This window comes from Saccostrea echinata, unplaced genomic scaffold, assembly GCF_033153115.1.
Source record: "Saccostrea echinata isolate AGI-Se365-2 ecotype Australia unplaced genomic scaffold, CSIRO_AGI_Sech_v1 ptg000015l, whole genome shotgun sequence".
In the NCBI taxonomy this organism is placed as follows: Eukaryota; Metazoa; Mollusca; class Bivalvia; order Ostreida; family Ostreidae; genus Saccostrea; species Saccostrea echinata.
The window spans coordinates 8,288,045-8,311,539 of record NW_026889764.1 but is presented as its reverse complement, the minus strand read 5'-3'; the positions used below and the strand labels follow the sequence as shown (position 1 = coordinate 8,311,539).

The 23,495-nt window shown below is 33.4% G+C and overlaps 1 protein-coding gene across 1 annotated transcript in view; it reads right to left on the bottom strand.

The window, feature by feature from the left end:
* The window catches only part of LOC133187475 (uncharacterized), a 38,185-nt gene extending 15,764 nt beyond the window's left edge, over positions 1–22,421 (bottom strand). Inside the window, exons 1-2 of the mRNA XM_061322868.1 lie at positions 22,233–22,421; positions 17,092–17,272 (exon numbers count right to left, since the gene is read on the bottom strand). Of these exons, the coding sequence (XP_061178852.1) occupies positions 17,092–17,272; positions 22,233–22,330 (279 nt within the window). The 5' untranslated portion in view covers positions 22,331–22,421. The remainder of the gene's footprint in view (positions 1–17,091; positions 17,273–22,232) is intronic.
* Positions 22,422–23,495: the final 1,074 nt, after the last annotated feature.

Sequence of the window (23,495 nt, the reverse complement as noted above, 5' to 3'; positions counted from 1 at the left end):
ACAGTAAGTTTTAGAAGAAATCTGGTGAAAACAGAGGTATTGATTATTTTCAAAGCATTTCAACTGTCTGCATGTACAGAGCAGCAGACAAGACATGATTTTTAAGGTTCCTATGTGCTGAGCAAACAGTGCTGCAATTTTTTTTTTCCAGAACAAAAATTAGGTCAAAGTGTGAGCTCCACTTCTCTTCCTGAGCATTACTTTTACTAGTCAATATGACATGGCCAGTTCATTGTTCACAAGCTATCTTAGTTGTGAATCACTTTGTCTAATAAAACAACAATTACAGTAAATTAAAACCTTTTCCATCTCAAATGATTGGCAGAAACCATAAGATGAGAATTTCTGTACATAGATAAATTAAAGTGGTTTTGAAGTTTATCACATTTAAAAAATCTACAGAAAAGCTTGTTCTAATCTTTCTTCTAAAATACCTATGAATAGCTACATGTTCCAATTATTTTGGGGTATTATGCTTGCTGTAAACCCATGGAACATTTAAGGACACTTCTCTGACATTGTGTCAGTTTACTTTCTTTGAATCATTGATGCACAGATATTTTCATCCCAGTTCTTTTGAGCTTTTCAAACAACAAATGAAAACTGCTCTGCAGTATTGGAACACAAACCACTAATACTTGTAAGCAACCTGTATATTGTCCTTACCTCTTAGGATTTTATAGATTGTACAATCTACACTTGCAAATTCCTTTTAGCTTTTGAAAAGAAGCTTTTTAAGAACCACAGCAATTAAACCATATTCACAGTATATACACATTCCTTTTTAAGGTACATACTTGGTGAATCAAAGAAAAAGAACATAACCCACATGACAGATACAAGTTTCTTTGAGTGCACTCAAGCGAGTCAGCATGCAGACTAGAATTCGGTTATGACTTCTGACAGAGAAGTTTGCCTGAGTGGAACTGATTTAAGCTTCTGATTACACCCTATATAATAGAAGGGTTGAGTATCGGGTGGAGGCCTCGTCCTTGCTAGGGAGCCTCAAATAAATCCACTGTATCTTGTCCTACATTGTAATGCCACTTCTACAAGTTTATTTTATAATTTTTTTCACATGGTATTTAAAAAAATTACATAAAATTATTTTCAGGTGAATTGAGGTTTAGTGTCATTATGTTTATATACCAACAATTCATCAACAGATAAGAATACACAAGTACAGTTCTTTGCATTACAAAAAAACTTTAATTTCTGAACAAAATTGGAGGCAAAAAAATTATCAAAGAAGAAACAGCACCATGAGGGAATTATTCAACATCAATTTTTAGTACCCAGAAGTAGATTTTTTTTTAATCCATAGCTATCCAACAATGATTTTTCATTTAAATCTAACCTTCAATCTGCAATGGCCTCATTGCACTCATAATATGATCCACCTCTTTACACCATAGAAAGCCCCCTAAGATCAGATATGGGGGCAAGCTAACAAAGCATGACAGAAACAATATGAAGAATTAAAACACTGTGCAGTATACTGTATTGGATTGCCTGACTGATCATGCTCCAAAGGGCACCAATAACTAGACAACAAAAGATTGACAACAATTATAAGCCCACTTAATATAACAAACCTTGTTCACTACATTGCTCAATTGCCTATTTTTCTATCCAAATTACCCAAAAGAATGCTAGTTATTGATTTTTTTCAAATGAGAAAAATATTCCAACATGTACATGACCCCCTGTGTCACTTGGCTCAGGCAATTATATTTTAAAACATTCACATTTTACTCATCATAATTTTCTACCATAACTTGGTGAACTTGTCAATAAAGTTAACCAATATGCTTTCGTAACAGGAAAGGAGAAAATGTATGGCTGGACTGGGAATCGAACCCGGGACCCCTGCTCACTAGTCAGGTGCTCTATCGACTGAGCTATCCAGGCCCTTGTCCACAGTCCAAACCATTACATTCCTCCCTCTTTAAATTGTCTTCGTCCCTCAAAGACACAGCCCAAGTTCTTATTGCCCCTGGCAGCTCTTTCATCTGCAAGGTCTGGGGTGGTCAACAGCACCAAATTATGTAATAGGAAAGGAGAAAATGTATCAACAACAACAACATCAACAACAAAAGCACCACAAATGGCAGTAAACCAACATGATAAAGATAATAAATTGTTGACAAATCATAAAATAGTCAAATTTCCAATGAAAACATTTAATTATTTCTTACAATATATATATACGTGACAATAGTCTTCAAAAATTCGTATTCAGGAGGGTTCTTATTCTTATTCCATCAACAGGTGAAGAAAATAAATAAACATTTGAAAATGAACTCGCTGATCCATCTTTACATCAGGTTAATGGTGTTTCCTTATGACAAACTGAATAAATACCAATAGCCTTTTCAGTTCATTCCACTGGTGTTAAAGTAATTCTTTATATAAATATGTATCCAGGTCTGAATATTTTTACCTGTCAATACCTGATCAATGATGACCATCTAATGTTGCTAGAGGGACCTATTCATTTTCTGTTCAAAATTAAAAGGTTTGGACACGTGTGTCATTTCCTGTATTGAATGAAACCACAACATAGTTACCTTCAAATGCCTTAGAACCATAACAAAGTTTCAACTGCTTTTTCACAACTGCATTTAAGAAGCATAGGTTTTTATTGTCTAAAAATCTGTATGAAGGGCAGAATTATTTTTTCTCTCACCTTTTCCCCCCTTTGCCTCCAAGCTCCCCTGGCTAAAATCTTGCTGTACCCTACCCCTCCTGACTCCAAACTGACCTATAGCATACTGCCAGAATCACTTGATTAATGTAACCTGTATTTTTCAAACATTCTATACATAAGATGTGTAACAGAGCAAAATTTCAGGTCCTACTAGGGCCAGTAAATTCCCATCATAAGAATGACACCTTTATGGAAGCATGAATTTGTCCCATGGAATTTAATGGGAAGACATTTTATCGCTTTCACATCCTAGAATCATACTCATTCTCTAGGGCACATCAAGGCTTACTTCAGTTCCTGATTCATATATGAAACTTATGTATAATAAGTAAATTTGGTTAGAAATCAAGTCAAAAATATTCAGTTGATACAACCTATATCTATGGACCTGAATAAAAAACATCAAATAATTTTTACCTACAAAACCTATTTTTTTCCCAATATTTAGATGTGTATATAAATTTGTAAGATTCATCATTTCTCTGTTCACCCACACAAAATTTTGCACTAACAATTTTCCAAAGGAATCTTCATAAGTAAAATGCACAGAATTTCAGCACATCTTGCTGAGCAAGATTTGACAGAAATTGTCATTTAACCTGACAATTTAATAAAAGAATAATAGTCATTTATCCCATTGAGAGTTATCTCTCTTACCAGAGAGTCAGTGAACCTTAAATCTTCCTCTCGACTGTGTATGTACATTCTGATTTATCCCAATCAAGAGTTATCTCTCTTACCAGAGGGCCAGTGAACCTAAAATCTTCCTCTTACTGTGTAAGTACATTCTGATTTATACCAGTCAGAGTTATCTCTCTTACCAGAGGGTCAGTGAACCTTAAATCTTCCTCTCACAAACCTTCTGGAGTCTTGAGTAGCCCTCACTGTTATCACAACACTCAGCTTCTCTAGCTTTCCGCCATTCCCTTACACATCCTATCAGGATTCTCCAGGACCTGATTTCCTCCTTCTCCTCTGGATTTAAATCATCACATCTATCACTTCTCCTTTTATTCATTTTTTTCTTATTTTTTTGGTTAATTCCCAGATTTTCTATTACAGCTCAAAAATGAAAAAAAAACTTTGCTTCCACAGTTCAATGTCCCCCTTGCTGATTTCTGCTGAGAGAATCAAACTCAATACTTGACAGATTGACATTCCTGAGGCAGATACGAGCAAAAGAAAGGGTTACTATTACAAAATCTCTTTTTTTCTAATTTCCTTTTTTGTTGCAAGATAAAAACAAACTGTGGTTATTACCCAGTGACAATGCAGTGCAATTCCACATTTCATTGTTTGGCATGATGTAATTACCTCACAAAAAAAAGACTTTAAAAATCACAAAATGAGACTCAAAATGTGGGACTCTTGACACTTTTTTTATGACTCTACAATTAGGAAGTGTGTTTTTATGCGTTTAATTCGTTAGGACACAAACAATATCCAGCGTTAATGAGTAATCATGTACTTTTGATATGTCTTAATGACTATAGGTTAATCACACATTGTAATGTGCTCTAAGACACTGATCAAATTCAACATCTCCAATTAAGATGTCCTCACCAAAATATGTCAGCAAAAATTATCCATGCTTATAAACTAAACTTGCATTGCTTAAAAAGGGGACAAAAAAAAATAATAATAACAAATTCAACATTCATTTTCAATACTTCATTTTAAGAAATGGAAGAATTAATGTATTAAGGGCACTTTGACAGAAAAATAAATGCAAACCAAAAATAAAGGCATACATGTATATTGAATTGCTATTACAATGAAAACTTTTTTTCTCCATACAAGCCTTTTGCTTGCATCCCATGTCTACATGTGGTTGCATTGCGTGCAGACAATACATCTGTTTCTACTTAAAATGACACTATATGACAATGGAATGCAAAACTCCAGAAGGTAGACACACCAGGCCTTGGGGACCATCTCCATTGCTATACCTTCACACATATTTTATGTCATAAAACATCAATATTTAATCGTCTTTCGATCCATGAATTAGCCGTTATTTGATCAGATAGATGTGGAATTAATACTGATATCCCTACAAGATCTTGTGTCCTAAACAAAGCATGGGAAATTGTACCATGCTAGTATTTACACTTTAGCTTAATATATAAAACAATGTGTTTGCAACATGTCCTAAAAAATTCCACAAAATTTTACTGTTTTTCACTATAAACTTCCTATAGTTTTCAGAGCATGGACAACTCTGCAAATAATGAAAACCATGAAACATAATACAAGTAAGTAAAAAAAACAACAACACACATATAGAACATATTATATACACATATATAACTCAACCAAGCCAGTATTTGCATATACTCAACTGAATGATTTTGCACATACCTGAAGTTTTTCAGGTGACAAACCGATACCTACACAGGTAAATCTTTACACCTTGTCAACATGCGGAAGTTTGACTACCAAGGTCAGATATACACCTCACACAGAAAAAAACAGTAAAGCACCTGTTCCTAACTCATCCAACCCTGCTACAGAGAGGGAATGTGGCTCAGTCCCATATACTGGTCAGAAGCTCAATATTTCTGTAAGCAATTTCTAGTAACATCCAATTAACAAATCAATAATTAAAGCAACAATAAAAGGGGCTCTCCATGGGGTATACAATATGTATGCACCATAAATAACAATGAAGGTGAGAAAAAAGAAGTTTTCTGGACAGAAATCTTGAGCAAGGTGCTTACCGTCTTGGTCTGACTTACAGCAAATGCTGTGTTTTAGTTTTCCATTTAAGAAAAGCTCCTATTCCTCACTTTGGACCAAATGCCATCACTGAATCAAAATTTTCAACTTGCCAGTGTCCTGTAAAAATGTCAGGCTAACAACTTCAATGCATCAAGTACTAGAATTCTCAAAGAGCAGAAAGTTCCGACATTTCAGCTCATATTGCATTCATCAGACAATGAAATCCCCAATGGTAAAAATTCTGGATACATGGCTGAATTAGTATACCTATTTGTATACTTGTATAGAGGGCAGAAAAGTCAGAGAAAAGCATGGTCAACAGTGACGAAAGGATCCCAAAACACAGTTAACATGTCACTAGCTTAATCCCTTATGTTCCTACTGGCACAGAGTAGTCAAAAAGAAGGATTACTTTGCCGAAAAAAAGAGAATTATCTATAAATAAGTCCATGGGGTCCTTATAGGACACTGAGCATTTAAACTACAATGTGGACATTTTTAACAAGAAAAAAATATAATGGTGGTGTCTATGTGAATAATTATGAGCAACTGAGACTATGTTTATTTTCAACAATTTTATTTCAGTGCATTCTATGTTTGAAATAGAATGATAAGGTACATAAAACAAATCAGCATTTTTAATTACTTAAATTACTACTGGAAAAGAAAAAGGATTATATTAAAGATAAATATGAATTTTAGGAGCAAGCTTTCAACACATACTGAAATTTCACTATTTATCAAAAATATTTTCCATATAAAGACACCCCCTTCTAAAAATGAATTAGTAATTTGATACAAACAATTTCCCCTCAATAGGCCTCTTACAACTATTGACCACAATAAACCCCAATGCGGAATTATTTCATTCTAACAAAAGCTTATAATTCTGTATTTAAACAAATTCTCTTTCCCCTAAGGTAATGCTTATTGAGCAAACAATTGAGACCATTTGCCTCCTCCTTCAGTGGCGCTAAAACAAGTTGTCCGATCAGATGGACACGGATCAACGCCTCTGCCACAATAATGTTAGCTGGACATTACATGATATCATCTAAGTCTGGTCCGCTAATCAGCTCTCTCCCTCCTCATGGTGTATTCATACTGTACCTTAAACCCCCTAAATCTCTCTCCAACCTCAAGCAGTAATTGTCTAACGATTTTCTATACACACAAAATAAGTCATAATACCCTTGTAATTCTTTGCTTTTTGACCCTATCTCTATGTTAATGAACAGGGGGTTTTCTTTTTTGGACATCTTCTGAAGCTGTGAAATCATAAGACATGCATCCCACTGTAATTTGAAGCAAATATTCACTCTTTAAAGTACAATACAGATCATTCCAACTGACATGTTATTTCATTAATTCAATTAAAAGCACTTTTGTAGCCCACATCAGTCCATTAAAAGAAATATCTGAACAAATTCTGTAGATATTTGCAGACTGTGCAAAACAGAGGAGAACCTACATATTTTGACTTCTAACTTACTCAATAAATCATATACTACTAAAGACTGTCTACAAAGTCCATACAATATGTCAGCTAGCTTGATGCATTTAATGATCAAAGTGCATGCTTTTAAAAACCATTTATTGTACTTTGCATTGTCACATCTTTGCTTCCTTCAGTCTTCCTTCTTTTGCCGTATTTGATCATTGTATTGTTCGCACACTTGTCTCTCATACATGAATGTCTCCTCCAATAAAAAAAAAGCTGTTTTAACCACTGGTCCTTACAAAACATGGAATAAACAAACATTTAAAACTTCACAGAATACCACTATTGACTTCATGTTTCCTTTGAAAGCATTCAATTGACCTTGTTCTCTCAAGTTGGCAAATATTTGGCTTTTACCTTATTACAATTGATTTCACACAACTCATCAGCAATTCTGTCACAACAGATGGTGGTAGATCACAGCTAAATGGGGGTGTGGATCTAAGTTCTAGCAATTCTGTCACAACAGATGGTGGTAGATCACAGCTAAATGGGGGTTTGGATCTAAGTTCTAGCAATTCTGTCACAACAGATGGTGGTAGATCACAGCTAAATAGGGGTGTGGATCTAAGTTCTAGCAATTCTGTCACAACACTTGAACAGATGGTGGTAGATCACAGCTAAATGGGGGTGTGGATCTAAGTTCTAGTAATTGTGATTCATTATCACATCATCTTGAAAAGGAACCCTTTCTTACACTTCAGATTTTAAAAAAAAGTCCAACCTCCATGTTATTGTTTGTAGAGATGCACATCACACTGAATATACCAAATTTTCTGCCTAGTTTTTTTTTTTTCCTCAACTACAAATAATACAAATGAGTATCAAAAATATGAGGTTTTTTTTACTTAATTGAGAAAATGATGTATTTTTTTCATTTCTTCATGACACATAGTTTCATTCATCACTAATCAATTAACTGTAGCAGAATTTCAAATTGAAAACTCTGAAAACCATCAATACTGATGCTAAATAAACATTGTCCTCTGACTTTAGCAAGCTAATGTAAAGTATTGACCATGCAGTTTATCGAAGCATTTCTCAAACACAAAAGACAGTCCCGAACCCATAGTCCTCAGTATAGCATGACAGTTCTCTCAAAAGTTTCTCCCGGTTGGAATCCATCCATTAGGAGTTGAGAACCAGCAAAGACCTTCAAAACATCAATATCAAACAATCAGACAGTTTAACTCAATCAATTTCCATCATTTATCCTGCCATATTCATTTCACCAGAACAAACTTATCCTTCCACATGAAACCTCTTTTAATACTGCATAAATAAACTCATTTCCTCTTGGTGCTGAACAGTGCAGCTAGGGTAAGGACCACAGAATTGCAAATTAATGCTCATTATTATCATGATACTGGCAGTGCAATCAAGCTTCATTCAATGCAATTAAACTAAACTTTATATTTCTATTTAAATTTAATGAAATAACAAGCACCTCCAATTAGCGAACCTTTCCATATCAGCAATATACATATTACAGCAACATGTAGCTATACCCCCACATCACATTCTGTAGCACAAAATAATTTATAATTAATATCAGGTGCAGACTTCCTTTCCAGTGTCCATTAAATTAAAAATCTTCTGCATCCTGTCACCATAGTCTAACAATATCAATCTGATGATACAATGAATGGGGAGAAACACTTCTTTATAGCAGTGTGACACTATAAACTAATATGACAATTACTAGAATCAAGGTGTCAGTTTTCAATAAATGACAATCTCATTGCTACCGTGACTCGACAAAGATTACGTCAAACCAAATTAGAGCCTGATGAGTCTTGTTAATGTATCAATTAAACTAATTAAAAATCCTCAGACACAAAGCAGTTGAGTGTCATTTCTAGCCAGTCTTAGTAGTCTGACTTCTGTTTTTTAAAACAGAATATACTGAGCTCTCGTCTCAAATTTGTATTCAGCTAAATAAACACAGTTTTTAATTCTAATTATGACCTTTATACTAGCTACCCTCCACATGCTCACAATATTTAGCACACTATTGTCTTTGTGATGAAAAATTCTCTTTTTATGCATTTTAATGAAAAAACAAACAAACAAACAAACACGTGCACAAAAAAGCTCTATCTCAGAATGTCATAAATCCTTAAAAGCAGCTCCCTATTGCATTTATTTTTAGTAATGTTGGTATCTACTAGGACTGAAAATGGTACATTGTCTTCCACTTCCCTTCGTCTAAAAAGATGCAAGTTTTTTTCTTTAATTTAGCCATGAATACCCTGTAAGTTACTATATAGGTACTTTCTTCTACATGAGATTGATTTACGTTATGTATGAGGTCACAAATTTTCCGTCGAAATTTTTCAAAGCATACTTAAAAGGACAATGCAAGAAAATCTGCCCATGGATTGAACAAAATTTGTGATTCCATGGAAATTATAACCCTGCAGAAAAAAGAATGTTTACAGTATGTGAAAAGAAGCTTGATGAAGTAAGAAGGATCGAGAATTATATTAGCAGTAGTCTCTTGGGTGAAAAAGCTCCAATTTTCCAAAAAGTATAATTTCTGTTTTTCCTTTGCAGGGCAAAATGTCTGAACTGAATCTTGTGGATCAATTTTAGAGAGACTTCATAAATCTACATACAAATTATTCTATAAAAAGACACAATTTGGACTACAATTTAAAACACATACTAAGCAATTACTGAGACATATAAGCTACAACCTGTCACATCACCATTCCATTTCTTTTCGTTTTTTGGTCATTTATAAAATCAGATCTTTTTTTAGAATTCCGACCTAGACTCTATGGTGTACTAATGAAGCTACCTCTATCAATTTTCATTACCTTTCAATTAACAAAATAAGAGGCAGCTCTTTCTTTAGGAGGCAGAGTTCTAGTAACATGCTCTAATCACACTACACCAAAAAAAAATCAATCATCTTCCCCTTTCTTCTCCTGCCATAAAAATTTCTCTTCTCTTTATTTCTTTGAGTTTTTTTTCCCACCACAGGATCTGGTATTTTCTACTGACTGTACATTTGCCTATAAAAGAACCCACTTCCTGTCCTATTTTCTCCATTGCTTCCTCCTGGGGTAATTTTCTGGTACTCTGCAACATAACCTTAGCTACCTTAAGCAGTTATGAAAAAAAAAATACTGAATTGCAGTGTGTTGTTGGTTTCATATGAAACCACAGTGGCTAACTCAAAATTGATTAAGCAAACAAAATCTGGGAATCACTTACAGGGTAATTGATAAATTTTTTACATGGGTTTAGAAATGGAGCTCCAGTTTAAAGATTTATTACTGACTAAAAATGAAAATAGAGCATCTGTGGCCAGACCCAATAAATGGCCATTAATTCAGCTGTTATTTCACCTGTGTTATCGACACCTCAATATTGGCAGGTAATTTTCAGGTCATAACATCAGTGAACTCCTCCTCTGTATTCACGGACCATACTTGTGACACGCCCCCTAATTGTGGCTGGTAAATAATAAAACACCTAAACTTCTATGGCTCTGTTGGGAAGACATGCTGAAGTTAATGACTCTATAAAACACAATATGTGTATAGGTAAGCATACTAACTGTCAAAGTGCCCAAACAAGACATCATAAAAAAGTCAACAAGCAAAAAGAAGCATTCAATAAAAATTGTCCCAAGATTAACCCACTGGACTGGAAGATACAGAAACTTCATAGGTGGATCCAACAAATCAAACAGACCTTCCATCATTCCCTCTCTCTTTCAATGTTTTTTAAAATCTAAATCTTAGAGATGTCCTTTTATATTACTTCAAAGGATTATTAGCACTTTGGTGAAACAGAAACTTTCAGAAATCTGAATAAAAAGTGAGGCTTTATTTGGACAGTACTGGAATAGTACAGACCACACTAAAAAAAATCCATTTAATCGCCACAAATACTGCCAGAAAATATAAGGAATGACAAACCTTTGCAACAAAATTTCCAAAATCCACATGAAGAAATATCCAATGGAGTATATAAATAAAAACTTCAGTACCATGTGCCTTCTTAGAGACTGACCACCTCTAGGTATGTAGATAACAAGTCACACATTCTCAATGATGACCACACAAAATGCCTGGGGGCCAAACCAATCAATATAAAACAAATACAGTAGTATGACCCACTGCTGTCATGCTAGCAATACACAGATATGACTCTCTTGCACTGATGGGACAGTAATACATTAAGGCACCTTAAACTGAGAACTTCAAGGGAAAGTTTAAAACAATTACAGTAAACAAAGCTTCTTCACTGTCCATTCATGTTCAAAATAATGAAATTCGACTGTATACAAAGATCTATGCATGACCAAATACTGGCCTATCAGCCAAACACTACATGTATATTAGGAGATTTTGTACTGAAAATTAATTGTATAGATCTACCATGTATCAATTTGCTGCAGAATAAGAAACTATATATAGCGATAATCTGAATGTATAGAGATCAAGGGGAGATAATGAATATATTGCCAAGGAACTATGCAAAGGGCTAGACAAATAGCATTGCCCGACGCCCGGGACAACCAATTTGTTTGGCGGGCAAGTTATTTGATAACTGGTTTTGGCCCGCAGACAAGTGTTTTTCCAGTTAACAAAAATTAAATACTCAAACGTTGTTTTGTTTTACCGTTGTTAAAATATAATGAATCACAGCAGAGTATCTGTTTTCGATGCAGTTGACCACTACATCGAACACTCGGTAGGAACTTCTCTAGAATTGCCCATTCATGTCTTGATAAACTATATACATGAGAAGTAGAACATGGCAGGTATCGATGTCATGTCAAAAAAGTTGAAGAGGATTTTGGACCTTTCTTTTGTCAAAATGTAAAAATCATGCCGTGAATACACGATACAAACACATGTTGCTGTTATTAAATTGGAGGTGTTGACTGGCAAACACACACAGTCATGAAGTTGAATCCTTAATTGACATTCAGGAGTTTTTTCCATAACACAATAATGTAGATACAAGTGTGAAGTGTATTATTTTCATGTAAAAAATACAGTGAACCCTATAAGTACGTTTATGTATATACACTGACATGTACATGTACTTAAAATTTTAAGTTTAATAATCAATGCACAGTGCAGATGCTAGGAAGTCTCCCTAGAATTAGAAATTTTCCCCTTAATTTCTCTATGGGAAAGTTAATGATTTTGGGTCAAGGTTGGTCCTAAATGTTAATGATAATGTTTTAGTTTTGTGTTATTTAAGAAAAAGGTGGGACAAGCATATTTTTTGGCAGGACAAGTAATTTTACGATGGAAACCTATCCGAGGGCAAGTACTGACAATTTCTATTTGTCTACCCCTGTATGCATGACTCAATACTGGCAAAACAGCCACTACATGCATGTATATCTGGAGATATTGTACTGAGCATAAAATGTAAATCTACCGTGCATCAATTTGTTGATGAAAAAAATAAGAAACTATATATATACAGGTAATCTGGATATAGAGGTCAAGGGGAGATAAATCTGTAACACCTAAACTCTTCAATATAAAAACAAGCAGAGGCACATTAATTACTAAAATGATGTAGTACAGCATACTATTCTGATAGATATCAGCACAGCTAGCATACTATTCTGATAGATATCAGCACAGCTAGCATACTATTCTGATAGATATCAGCACAGCATACTATTCTAATAGATATCAGCACAGCTAGCATACTATTCTGATAGATATCAGCACAGCTAGCACACTATTCTGATAGATATCAGCACAGCATACTATTCTGATAGATATCAGCACAGCTAGCATACTATTCTGATAGATATCAGCACAACACACTATTTTGATAGATATCAGCACAGCACACTATTCTGATAGATATCAGCACAGCTAGCATACTATTCTGATAGATATCAGCACAGCATACTATTCTGATAGATATCAGCACAGCTAGCATACTATTCTGATAGATATCAGCACAGCTAGCATACTATTCTGATAGATATCAGCACAGCTAGCATACTATTCTGATAGATATCAGCACAGCTAGCATTCTATTCAGATAGATATCAGCACAGCTAGCACACTATTCTGATAGATATCAGCACAGCATACTATTTTGATAGATCTGAAGACATATTATCTACAGACTTACAAACTTATACCTGCATGGGTACGTACCTATCTTAGTCAAATAAACAAACAGAATTAATGGAATCAGGTATAAATATATCAAGAGATCTGCAAGCAGTGAAAATTTACTCACACAACTAAACAGACCATTGTACTCTTATATGGTGCATTTGCACCAAGAAGGACACAGTACCAAATTTATCAACAGACCTAGATGGCAATATACTGTACATGTACATAGATTGGCGTATTCAAAATTTAGTGTAATCACTGGGTATAGAGTTGTTGACGAAATCATGAATTAGCGCTATACATGTCTGTGCCGTATAGTGTATTTATGAATGATTTCTTAGCGGTATTAATGAATTAGTGCATTGTTGTCTGCGCCAAAGCCGCTAAAATATGAAGCCCGCTTTTTTAAGTACACATTTACAGTATACTCTGGCATATTGTTATGAATTAAGAAGTTTATATAACCACAGAACAGCAGGACAACATACATACACAGATAGAAAAAAAGTCACAGTACTTGAACCACACATTGTGATAACATTGCATGTTAAATATAAAGGTACCATGGACATTATATGTAAACCAATATGTTTATCGGCAGCTGATTGCAAAAGGCATTTACAACTTGCAAAAAGAGTACATGTATTTACTACCTTATTGAAGAACGAATCTCAGAAAAAAAATACTTGGATTTTTTTTTCAGAAAGGGTCAGTCCATTTTAATGTTTACTATTAAACTATATCCTCTGTCTGATACTTTTGGACTAAAGACAATAGAAAATAGCATAAAAAGTTAATTTAATTCAAGATTCTTTGTTTCTTTGATAATTAAATGAAAACATTGTAAATATTTGATTGATATTATATTCAACATAGAATTTGTTGCTCTTGAATTTCACATCAGATATATTCAAACTTGGCATTTTCTGGCCTGCACAAACATTCAAAATGATCCCCGTTTTTAAGGAAATACACTTCAACAAGTATTGAGCCATAGAGTTACTGACCGAGTGAACACAGGCAACTAATTATAATTCTAGACACTAGAAATAATAATGAGCTAAAACAGCAACTTACCCAGTAGTGTGACCAGGCATTTGGGACGGGTAATTTGTTACGAACTCGTGGCACAACCGACCTTGCCTATTACCCCTTCATTTAAACAGCTCAACTCCTTACTACCTCTTCAATGTAGCCATTGTAGCGCAACGGCAAAACATATCTGAATGTCGATGAGGCATGACCCATTTCAAAATTCCCTGCAATCCACCCACATACAAAAAAGACACACACACACCTCATCTTATTATGAAGTCATAACCGTTCTGGTCTAAATACATCTATTCTGTGTAAAAAAAAGGAAAAAAAGTTCCATATATAATAACCAATATTATTGACCAGCTAGAGGCCTCTTTATACCACTGCGTTCCGTCTACACGCATAACCAACATATACCCCACAGCTGTTGGACTTCCCGCTACAGCAGAAACAATAGACGTAGACTTTATACAGCCCTGTGCTCTGGGAGCTCCTATAGGGACCTAGATCTATCAATGTTTCAATAGCCTCCGAGATCACTGGGACTGCAGGGACCACTAATTATCAATCTTTCATAGCGGCACTCTGACGAGATCAGGGGGCAACTTTACAAACATCAAAGTGGACCATGATGTAAAAAAAAACAACAATGTGATATACTGATACATTTACAGAATAAAAGTTGGCTGATATGTTTCTGTAACATGAAATGATCCTATTTCTCCTCTGGAAGCTATATACATACTGTAATTTTTGTACTCATTTCAACTGATTCTTAGAGATATGTTTTTAAAATTTTCCTTACAGAATTACCATTAATTTAACAGATAAATATATGCATTCTGTATTTTGTTCATTTGTGACATCTCTTGCAAAGAAAGGTAATGTATTTTAGAAACGTCGGTACCATTTGTTCAATAAATACCAAGGGTAAGATATTCATCAATAATAATTAGCTATAGGCTAAAAACCAAAACAAAAAAAAACAAAAAAAAGAACTTCAAATCACAGATCAAACTTAACCACCAAATGCATACTTTTTCCTATGTAAATATCAAAATTGAAAATGACAGTACAAATTGACTAAATTTCTATTATTCAACATATAAATGTTAAACAAATTGATATGTATAGGCAGTTCATATTCCAATATTCTTTAATAACCTCTTTGATTTTCCAATTCCCTTTAATGGGCCCCATTTGGTAGCTTTTGTAAAGCTCTGACAATTCTTACCAATAGTTTAAACCTTTAAACCATTACACAAACATTGAAAATTCAGTCATAATTGTAACTCACTCAAAAGAAAAGAAAAAATCTATTATCTAAACATAGAGAAAAACTTGTACAAGCTTGATTGGGCTCAATTATTGATGAAAAGGGTTACCGGGGAAACAAGGTAACTTGTTTTAAGCAAACACAATTCAGTGTGTCCTGCTTCAATGATTTATTGAACCGATACTGTTACATGATTACCTAAACAAACTATTAAACACGGCTGCTGTTGATATCAATACAGCATCCTCACAATATTCATACATGCTCTGAGTTCAATAACAACTCAGTTGTTTTAAAGATGGAGAGGGGAAGGCTAAATTGACAGGGCTGTTTAAAAAAATTACGGTATGCTCAAGTTTCAACACACAATCAATTTTTTGACAACTGTTTAGACATGTTCATAATTTTTTTTTTCTTCTTCTTTCTGTCAATGCAAAATCAAAGGCTTTGTATATTACTTCAAACCTCACTGAACATTTACAATGCTGGCATGAAAAATTAATATTTTCTCCAGTAGAAAAATTATCTTTTTTCATGCCCCCAAAAATCCTTATCTTGTTTTGATTAGAAAAATCAAGATCAAGTTAATAATAAACTTTTTTTTCTGGTTTTGTATCAATTCACTTTTTGACAGGATGAGAAGGGAACTAATCCTTACAGTAACTATTCCTCCATGTATACAACTACATGTATATGCTACCAAAGGGAGATAAATCCAGTTAATCACTTGGTCACTTTACCATCAGGATTACCTCCAACAATAATGTTCTCATATATATGTGTACAATATTAAGGACAAGCTCTTATACTGTAAAACACAGAGCCAGTATGATACAATATCATATCTTCAAGAAAATACATGTAGCTTTCTTTCAGGTAAAAAAAAATCAGAAAGATGCAAACTTTATTCCAGTGATTATCAACAGGGACAATTTTACTTTATGTTTTCATTCAGATTCAAGTTTCTTAGGAGATGCAGGGAACAACTCAACTGCAGCAGACATAAATTAATGGAACTAAACATAATTCACAATTGCTGCAGAATTGTGACAATCTATAAACTTGTTTTGATGATCAAGTAAGCCCTTAGAGCTAAAGGCCAATGAAATAAGCAAACAGAATGACCCCTAATTCAATTTCCCACCTACCATCCAACAACAGATCACCCAAGCATTTGGAAATTCCCTGAACAAATAGTTAATTCATTATCCAGCCTCGAATCAATTTCCACCATTCGCCTCTCTGTATAACAAATGTATCAATCTACTGAATCAATACAAACACTCTAATGGGAAGAAAAAAGTGAAAGCTCAACAGCAATAGACTATATATCTTAGCATTGCCACTATCCCAGCAGTGAAATCCAGAAACACAAGCATCATATCTATATCAGAATCAGCAGTCCTCCTCTAGCTTGATTTTATAGCTATATCATTCTGTACTTTTGGTGCAATTATCTTGTTCAGGTCTCTGTTCAGAAATCTTCTCCTTCAAAAACAATTTGCAATTTTTCTTTCCTGCAATATACAGAGTCAAATGGGGAATCCAAGTAATAAAACCAAATAGGCTTTTCAGATTCTTGTTTCTTTGAGCCTAATCCAATATTAAGATGAGCTGAAAGAGACTTTGATTGCAAATTCAATTTCTTTAATATATAGATCTTATACAGACTGATGAAAATTTCAGACTTAAACTAGTAAGGGGACATAATCCATAGCCCTCTTACCTCAGCTTCACTGGATTGTCTCCTCTTGTTCTGTCCATTTTCTGGAGATGAAGACCTTTGGTGGGAACCCTCATCTTTGTTGCTATTTTTGGATGAGGACGATCTCTTTCCTGGGGACCTACTCCTATCGGAAAGTTTTCCTGGGGACCTGTTCCTTGGGGTTATTGATTCTCGGGGTTTTCTACAAGGTATTATGTAGTATGCCCTTTATAACATGTAAAAAGCTTCATATCTTCCCACAGAAATAATTCTGTTTATAAAATCAATACAATACTATGCAGTATAGCAAATCTATATTCAAACATGATAATATCCTTACTTGCTCTAAATTTTAGGCTTTTGTTTTTTAAAAAAAATGTTTTGTATTCCCAAATAAATTGATCTTAATCTGTCTAAGACTTAATTCACAAAATAATTCTTACTTGGTATAGTTTGAGCCCAATTAAAAAAAAAAAAAAAATATATATATATATATATATATTTATATACCTGATAAGCAATATACATGTAAAAAAAAAAAGGAAAACACTGAAATTATTTTTGAACCTATTTTCACAATTTAAAGTACTTATTCTGTATATTTTAACAAATGCCACCCAGCAAAAATTGTTGATTAATAAGTCAAATAAAACCATGCTGCATTCAGTGGTTAATTAGTCACAAGTTAATAAGATTATCATTCGTGGAGAGCAAGCACCTTGGACAGGTGTTAACATATAAATTTTTCACCCAAGTTAATTTTACAACATGGGTTAACACACTATGGTCTGATAAGTTACTGACTGAATTAATTATAGTGTACCCTTATATCCTCTCTTTTCAACACTACCACAAAAAGTCAGTGTGACCTAGCTAATAAAGCTAATTAATTTTCATACATGTGGGGCAGGTCAAGAGTCAATTGCATTTGGTAACCCTAAAACTCCCTGATGTTAAGGTGTTTTTTTAAAATGATAATAATAATATTAGGGATGGGTATCGGCAGAAATTTCGTATCGTGATATATCACAATTTTGTCCCCAAAAATATCATGATAAATCATGATAATTTTACACACAATTTTTACTACAAATTCAAATGAATTTCCATAATATTTCTTAAAAAAATATACTTTAAAAACATAACTTTACTTTTTGAATTTTTACTTATTTAATATAAAGCATTTTTAGATGCCATTGTTTAACTGCTTTCAACATTTTTTACACTTCCTGTAATTATCATTCAATAGTTTGAATAAATAAATGAATAATTTCCGGAATTTATAGTTATGTACCAAATATCGGTATTTTAGTCTCCATATCACGATACGTGTCACGCAATAAAAAAATCGCGATATACCGGTATACCGATAAAATCTCGCATCCCTCTTTTAAATTACCTAATCCATCACATAGCAAATGGCAAACATTTCCAAATGCATAAATGAGTTTATGATTTACAGTACCTATAAACCTTAAATGCACAATGAAGTTCAGCCTGGTGAATACAGAATCTCACTTCAAAATTCACAATCACTGCACTATTTTTTAAAGCCTTTAGTATTAAAAATCATCTTTATCAAGTTTTGTTTTGCTATTCCGATAAATTTTTAATGTACGTATCTAAATTTCATTCTATATAAAGCAAATTATCAATATATAATTCAAACAAACTTTGCCTCTTTGCCTTAATTCTGTACATGTGTAGGCAAAAATCAGCAAAAAAGTTAATTACTGCTTTTCCTACCAAACCAATAAAATGTGTGAAGTGTTTATCTATGTATCATAATGATCATAGGAAATTAACTTATTAAATCATAATATATATACATGTAGTAATGTCACTAATAGACCTGAACATGCACATATTTCATTTCAACAAACTAACTCATCTTGTACAATATCCATGCTAGTAAGCTCTCCCATGGATCAAAATATCAAACAAATAATATATGAACATTTCTGTTTAAAATCAATGTTAGTATATGTATTCAATACATGTAATAATTTGTTATAAATAATTCAAAATTCAACAAGGTGAACTGTTAAGTTCATCAAACCACAATATACCTGACTCCACTTCTCTATGTCAGAAGCCTGCAAAGTTCAAAGTAAATATTTTCTATTTAATTTGTATCTAATCAAAACTTACACCAAACTTAACTGTGATGAAAGACATATCAAGTTCTCAGAAAATTTTGGAGGAACAATTATCAGTTCCCCAATGCCGTCAGAACAGGGTGTGTGTAAGGTGTGACCCCCCCCCCCCACCCCTTAAAAAAAGCTGCTATATTTTGTTTATTTAATATGTGAAAAAATGACTTTCAGAATGCACAAGAACCCACTAAATGGTACCCCTTCATAAATATAAACAACTTGAGCTCAGTGGAGGCTTTACCTCTCCCAGATCCTCCACTGCACCCCCTTTCCAGAAACTGGAGATGGCCCTGCTGCAGCTGGCCTCAAGTCATAAAAAGGCAGTTGATAGTTTAAAAAAGTTAGATCCCTTTGCTGCCTTTGGAGAAAAAAAACTAGAATCCTCACACTGGCCTTTGTAACTTTCAGGTTTGTAACACTGTCAATTTGACTTAATAACAATCTTAGACTATTGATCTTGTGTATTTTAATTGATTGCCCCGTGATGGAGCTACCCATAAATTAAAAGAAAAAAATTTAGACACAGTGAATTTATCTCAACATGCCCAAATCTTTGACAGTGTCAAGAAGAGAAACATTATTAGTAGGAATGTCAAAATTTTTATTTTCCATAGTCGATTATTCAGTTGCATTATTCGAACAATAGTCGAATATTCGGAACATTTTCTAAAAATAAAATTTTATTTTAAACTTCACGGGTATATGACGTATTTGTAACTTAAAAACCGTTTTATATAAATCTATCTAAAAAGTAACCTCAAAATTAATGCAACGTAACGTGTGGATAGCATGATTATATGAAATAAATTTAGACACCTAATTCTCCATAATGTATAATTTCCCCATCAATCGAATTCATAAATCGGTCTAAACAGTCAATTTATGTTTAGTAAGCATTAATTAAAAATTGCCAGCCGATATTTAAAAAAAAATATTTATGAAATAAATAAAAACAGTTAGATACTATTCAATTGATTGCCCGGCTATCAAAATGTCCTTAAAATGTAAGCGGATTGTTTTAATAATTATCGAAGTGTCAAAACTTGTCACGGCTATAGTGTTCCTTCAATTTGAGTAATCCTAAAATAACAAAATATAATTGCTACAGGGTATAAGATCAAGCCCATTTAATAGTTTTCCAAACAAAGTCCAGTAATTTGATGGGTAATTTATTACAAAAACAACACAGGTAGTATCTGACATATAATTCCCGTGGTAGTAAAACACTTACAATTACTATACTTTCTATAAGTACATGGAAATTCAATAATTTTTTATTAAGGAAAATTTTCGACTGGCTCTGAGGAAAGACGGTTTCTCAATTTTAAGATGAGAATTCCATCTCGTTATATCACTTTTTTGTTGCATTTATACAATAATAATAATATTCGAATGTCGTTTCATTATTCGATCGTCGGTCCATTCGACTGATAGTCGAATAGTCGACTATTCGTTGACATCCCTAATTATTAGTTATCCAGGTTCAATCAAGGGTGTACAGGGATTTACCCTGGGTTGTATTCCATACACCCTTCGGCCTCAGGGTGTATGGAATACAACCCAAGGTAAATCCCCATAAACCCTTGATTGGACCTGGATAACAAATTTATTTCCTATTTTTTTACACAATTAAGCTGAGGAGTACCTATGTGTAAAACATATACAGCGTTCCGTGCAAGCTGTTTCTTGTAAACCGTGAAGCTTGTGCAAGTCATGAAGCCAGCCGCAGACAATGTTTGTTAGAGTCGAATGCTCAAAAGAAAAAATAAGTTTTTTACTAATAGAAGTTTGGAATTGTGATGATTGTTTTATTTATGTACTCTATTTATTTCAGTTTCTAATCATCTCTCCCTTTTGCTAGCGTGCAGAGAGAGAGATAGACAGTGCACTGTGACGTCACTTTTTTTTTTTTACAACCGGCTCAGGTCGGCTGTACGGAAATTTACACCCGACTTTGTAACCAATCAAAGCTCGTGTCACAAGCTACATAGGAAATAATGATTTTTCCCATTGACCTTTTGATTGACCAAGCAGAGGTAAACAACTTTTGCAAAGTGTGGATTGGACTGTATTAAAGCATACTGACACTTGTGAATGACACATACAGAAACAATATTTGCCAATTTATGCTGTGTAAAAATTCATAAAAGGGGTCTCTTATTTTATTAAAATTGAAAACAACAAGGGACTGGCTCTCACAAAACTGTATCTGTGCTCATTAGGATAAATATCCATTCTATGACCTATGGATTTTCAATATAATTACAATAAGTTTCCTTAAATTTCTAACTCCAATCCCATTTCAGGAAAAAATTAAACAAACTAATTGTGTTTTCATCTCTAAACCTGCCATGTACACCATTAATAATCTCTAACTAAAAGCTTAATTGTATTTATACAAAAGGACAAGGAGAGGCATAACACAATTCTCTCTCTGGATTAACCAATCACTTAGAAATAGATCTATAACCTCAAATAATAAAATACAATAAACCCCCAAACCTGACAAAACTAAGGGGAAAAAACTTATATATTAGTCTAGTCTTACCAGACATTGAATGTAGCTGAAATATGAATTAAAGAAAAAAAGGGGGAGATATATCAAATAAATGTACACAATGCTCACAACATTTGAGTACAATGTTTATTTTTTTTTCCCAAAAAATTATTAACAAATATATAGTCTTAAATTGGAAATAATTAATATTATATCCTTCAAACAAATACCAATGAGATAAAACTGTGTGTAATTTAGAAGTATTTCGTATACAACACCAAACTGAGGAAATTCGAGCTATGCAATATAGCAAAGAAACTAAAATTATTTCAAATACACTATTCACTTTCATTGAACATGACATTATGCAGCTCAAGTATTACTTGAACTTTCTATCGAAATACAAAAATTGCAAGTATCTCAGGAAATTCAAATCTTTTAGGTAAAATATTGAAAATACATTTTCGATATTGATCTCTAATGTAAACACGACGGACGACATAACTTACAGGGGTAATGTTGGTTCATAATCCGGAAGATACTGCTTTAAAACCGCTGGTAAACTGCTGCTTAAGTGGTCGGCTGTTTTCATTTTTAATTCATTCATATAGTTTATGCATTATTTTATCATTATTGTTGATAAATAGATAAACGGAGATCTTCTTCGGGGCACCTTGCCAGAGAAAAGTGTTTGTCACGTGCTCAACTATGGTAACTTCCTTTCACGTGACTCCTGTGAAATTAACATTCCCGCCAAATTTTAGATCAGGAGAAAACAATTACAGTTTGACACCTATTCTCCATTAAATCGTTCCACTTTCATTTGACCTTTGTCGCAAGTTTTTTTTTAAAAAAAATAATAGATAAACATATTTTCAAATCGTATTTATTTTAGATAAATAAAACCAACGTGTCAGGTTATAAACAAAAAATAATGACTGAAAATTAAAACATTTTGAAGTGATACCAATGGATACACCCCTAATTGATCAAATTCAACATGTCGCTCGATAATTGGTTGAAATTCAACGTTTCGCTTTTAAAAAATTAATGATTAAAATATCAATTTATTGCTTTTAAATCATTGCATATAATGTACACTTCTAGTCCTGAAATTTTCTTAACAATCGGTTGACTGGTGTGCAAGATAGAAACTATTGAAAAATGCCGCCGAAATTTAGTAAGCTACGTTACATCGCCTTATATAACTAACCTAAAGGTCGAACACTTTGCTCTATATCAACAGTTTTATGCTTAAAACTACGCTGAGTCACCATATTATTCATTTCATAAAGTTTGAAAATGATATCACGTATCAGTAGAAATTGATGTCCTTTGTAGACAGAGTCAGCATAATAGTTTTTTAAGGATGTAATCTACGTTCCTTTCGCTTTTATATTTTACGGCTTTATAAAGTTCGTTGACTTTTATAATCGCAAAAACATCAGGTTTAACTTTAAGAACCAAATGAAGGTAACAGATTGTTATTTTCATTACCCACATACAAGGGGGCATTTTCCACTCTTCATCGCAATTTATACAAAACAGGATAAATTGCATACGATCCCCAAGCAAAATTCAGTTAGAAGACACACTTCTTTAGTAGATTCACATAAAACATCTTCAGTCTATCTTTGTTAATCACTTGTGCCAGTGTAATATATGCATGATTTATAAATTCTAACTCTGTCTACGGACGTGTATGGGGGAGCGTTTCATAGTCATTTTTTGTTATTGTTTGAATACGTACATTATCAAAAAGAGAAAGAAAC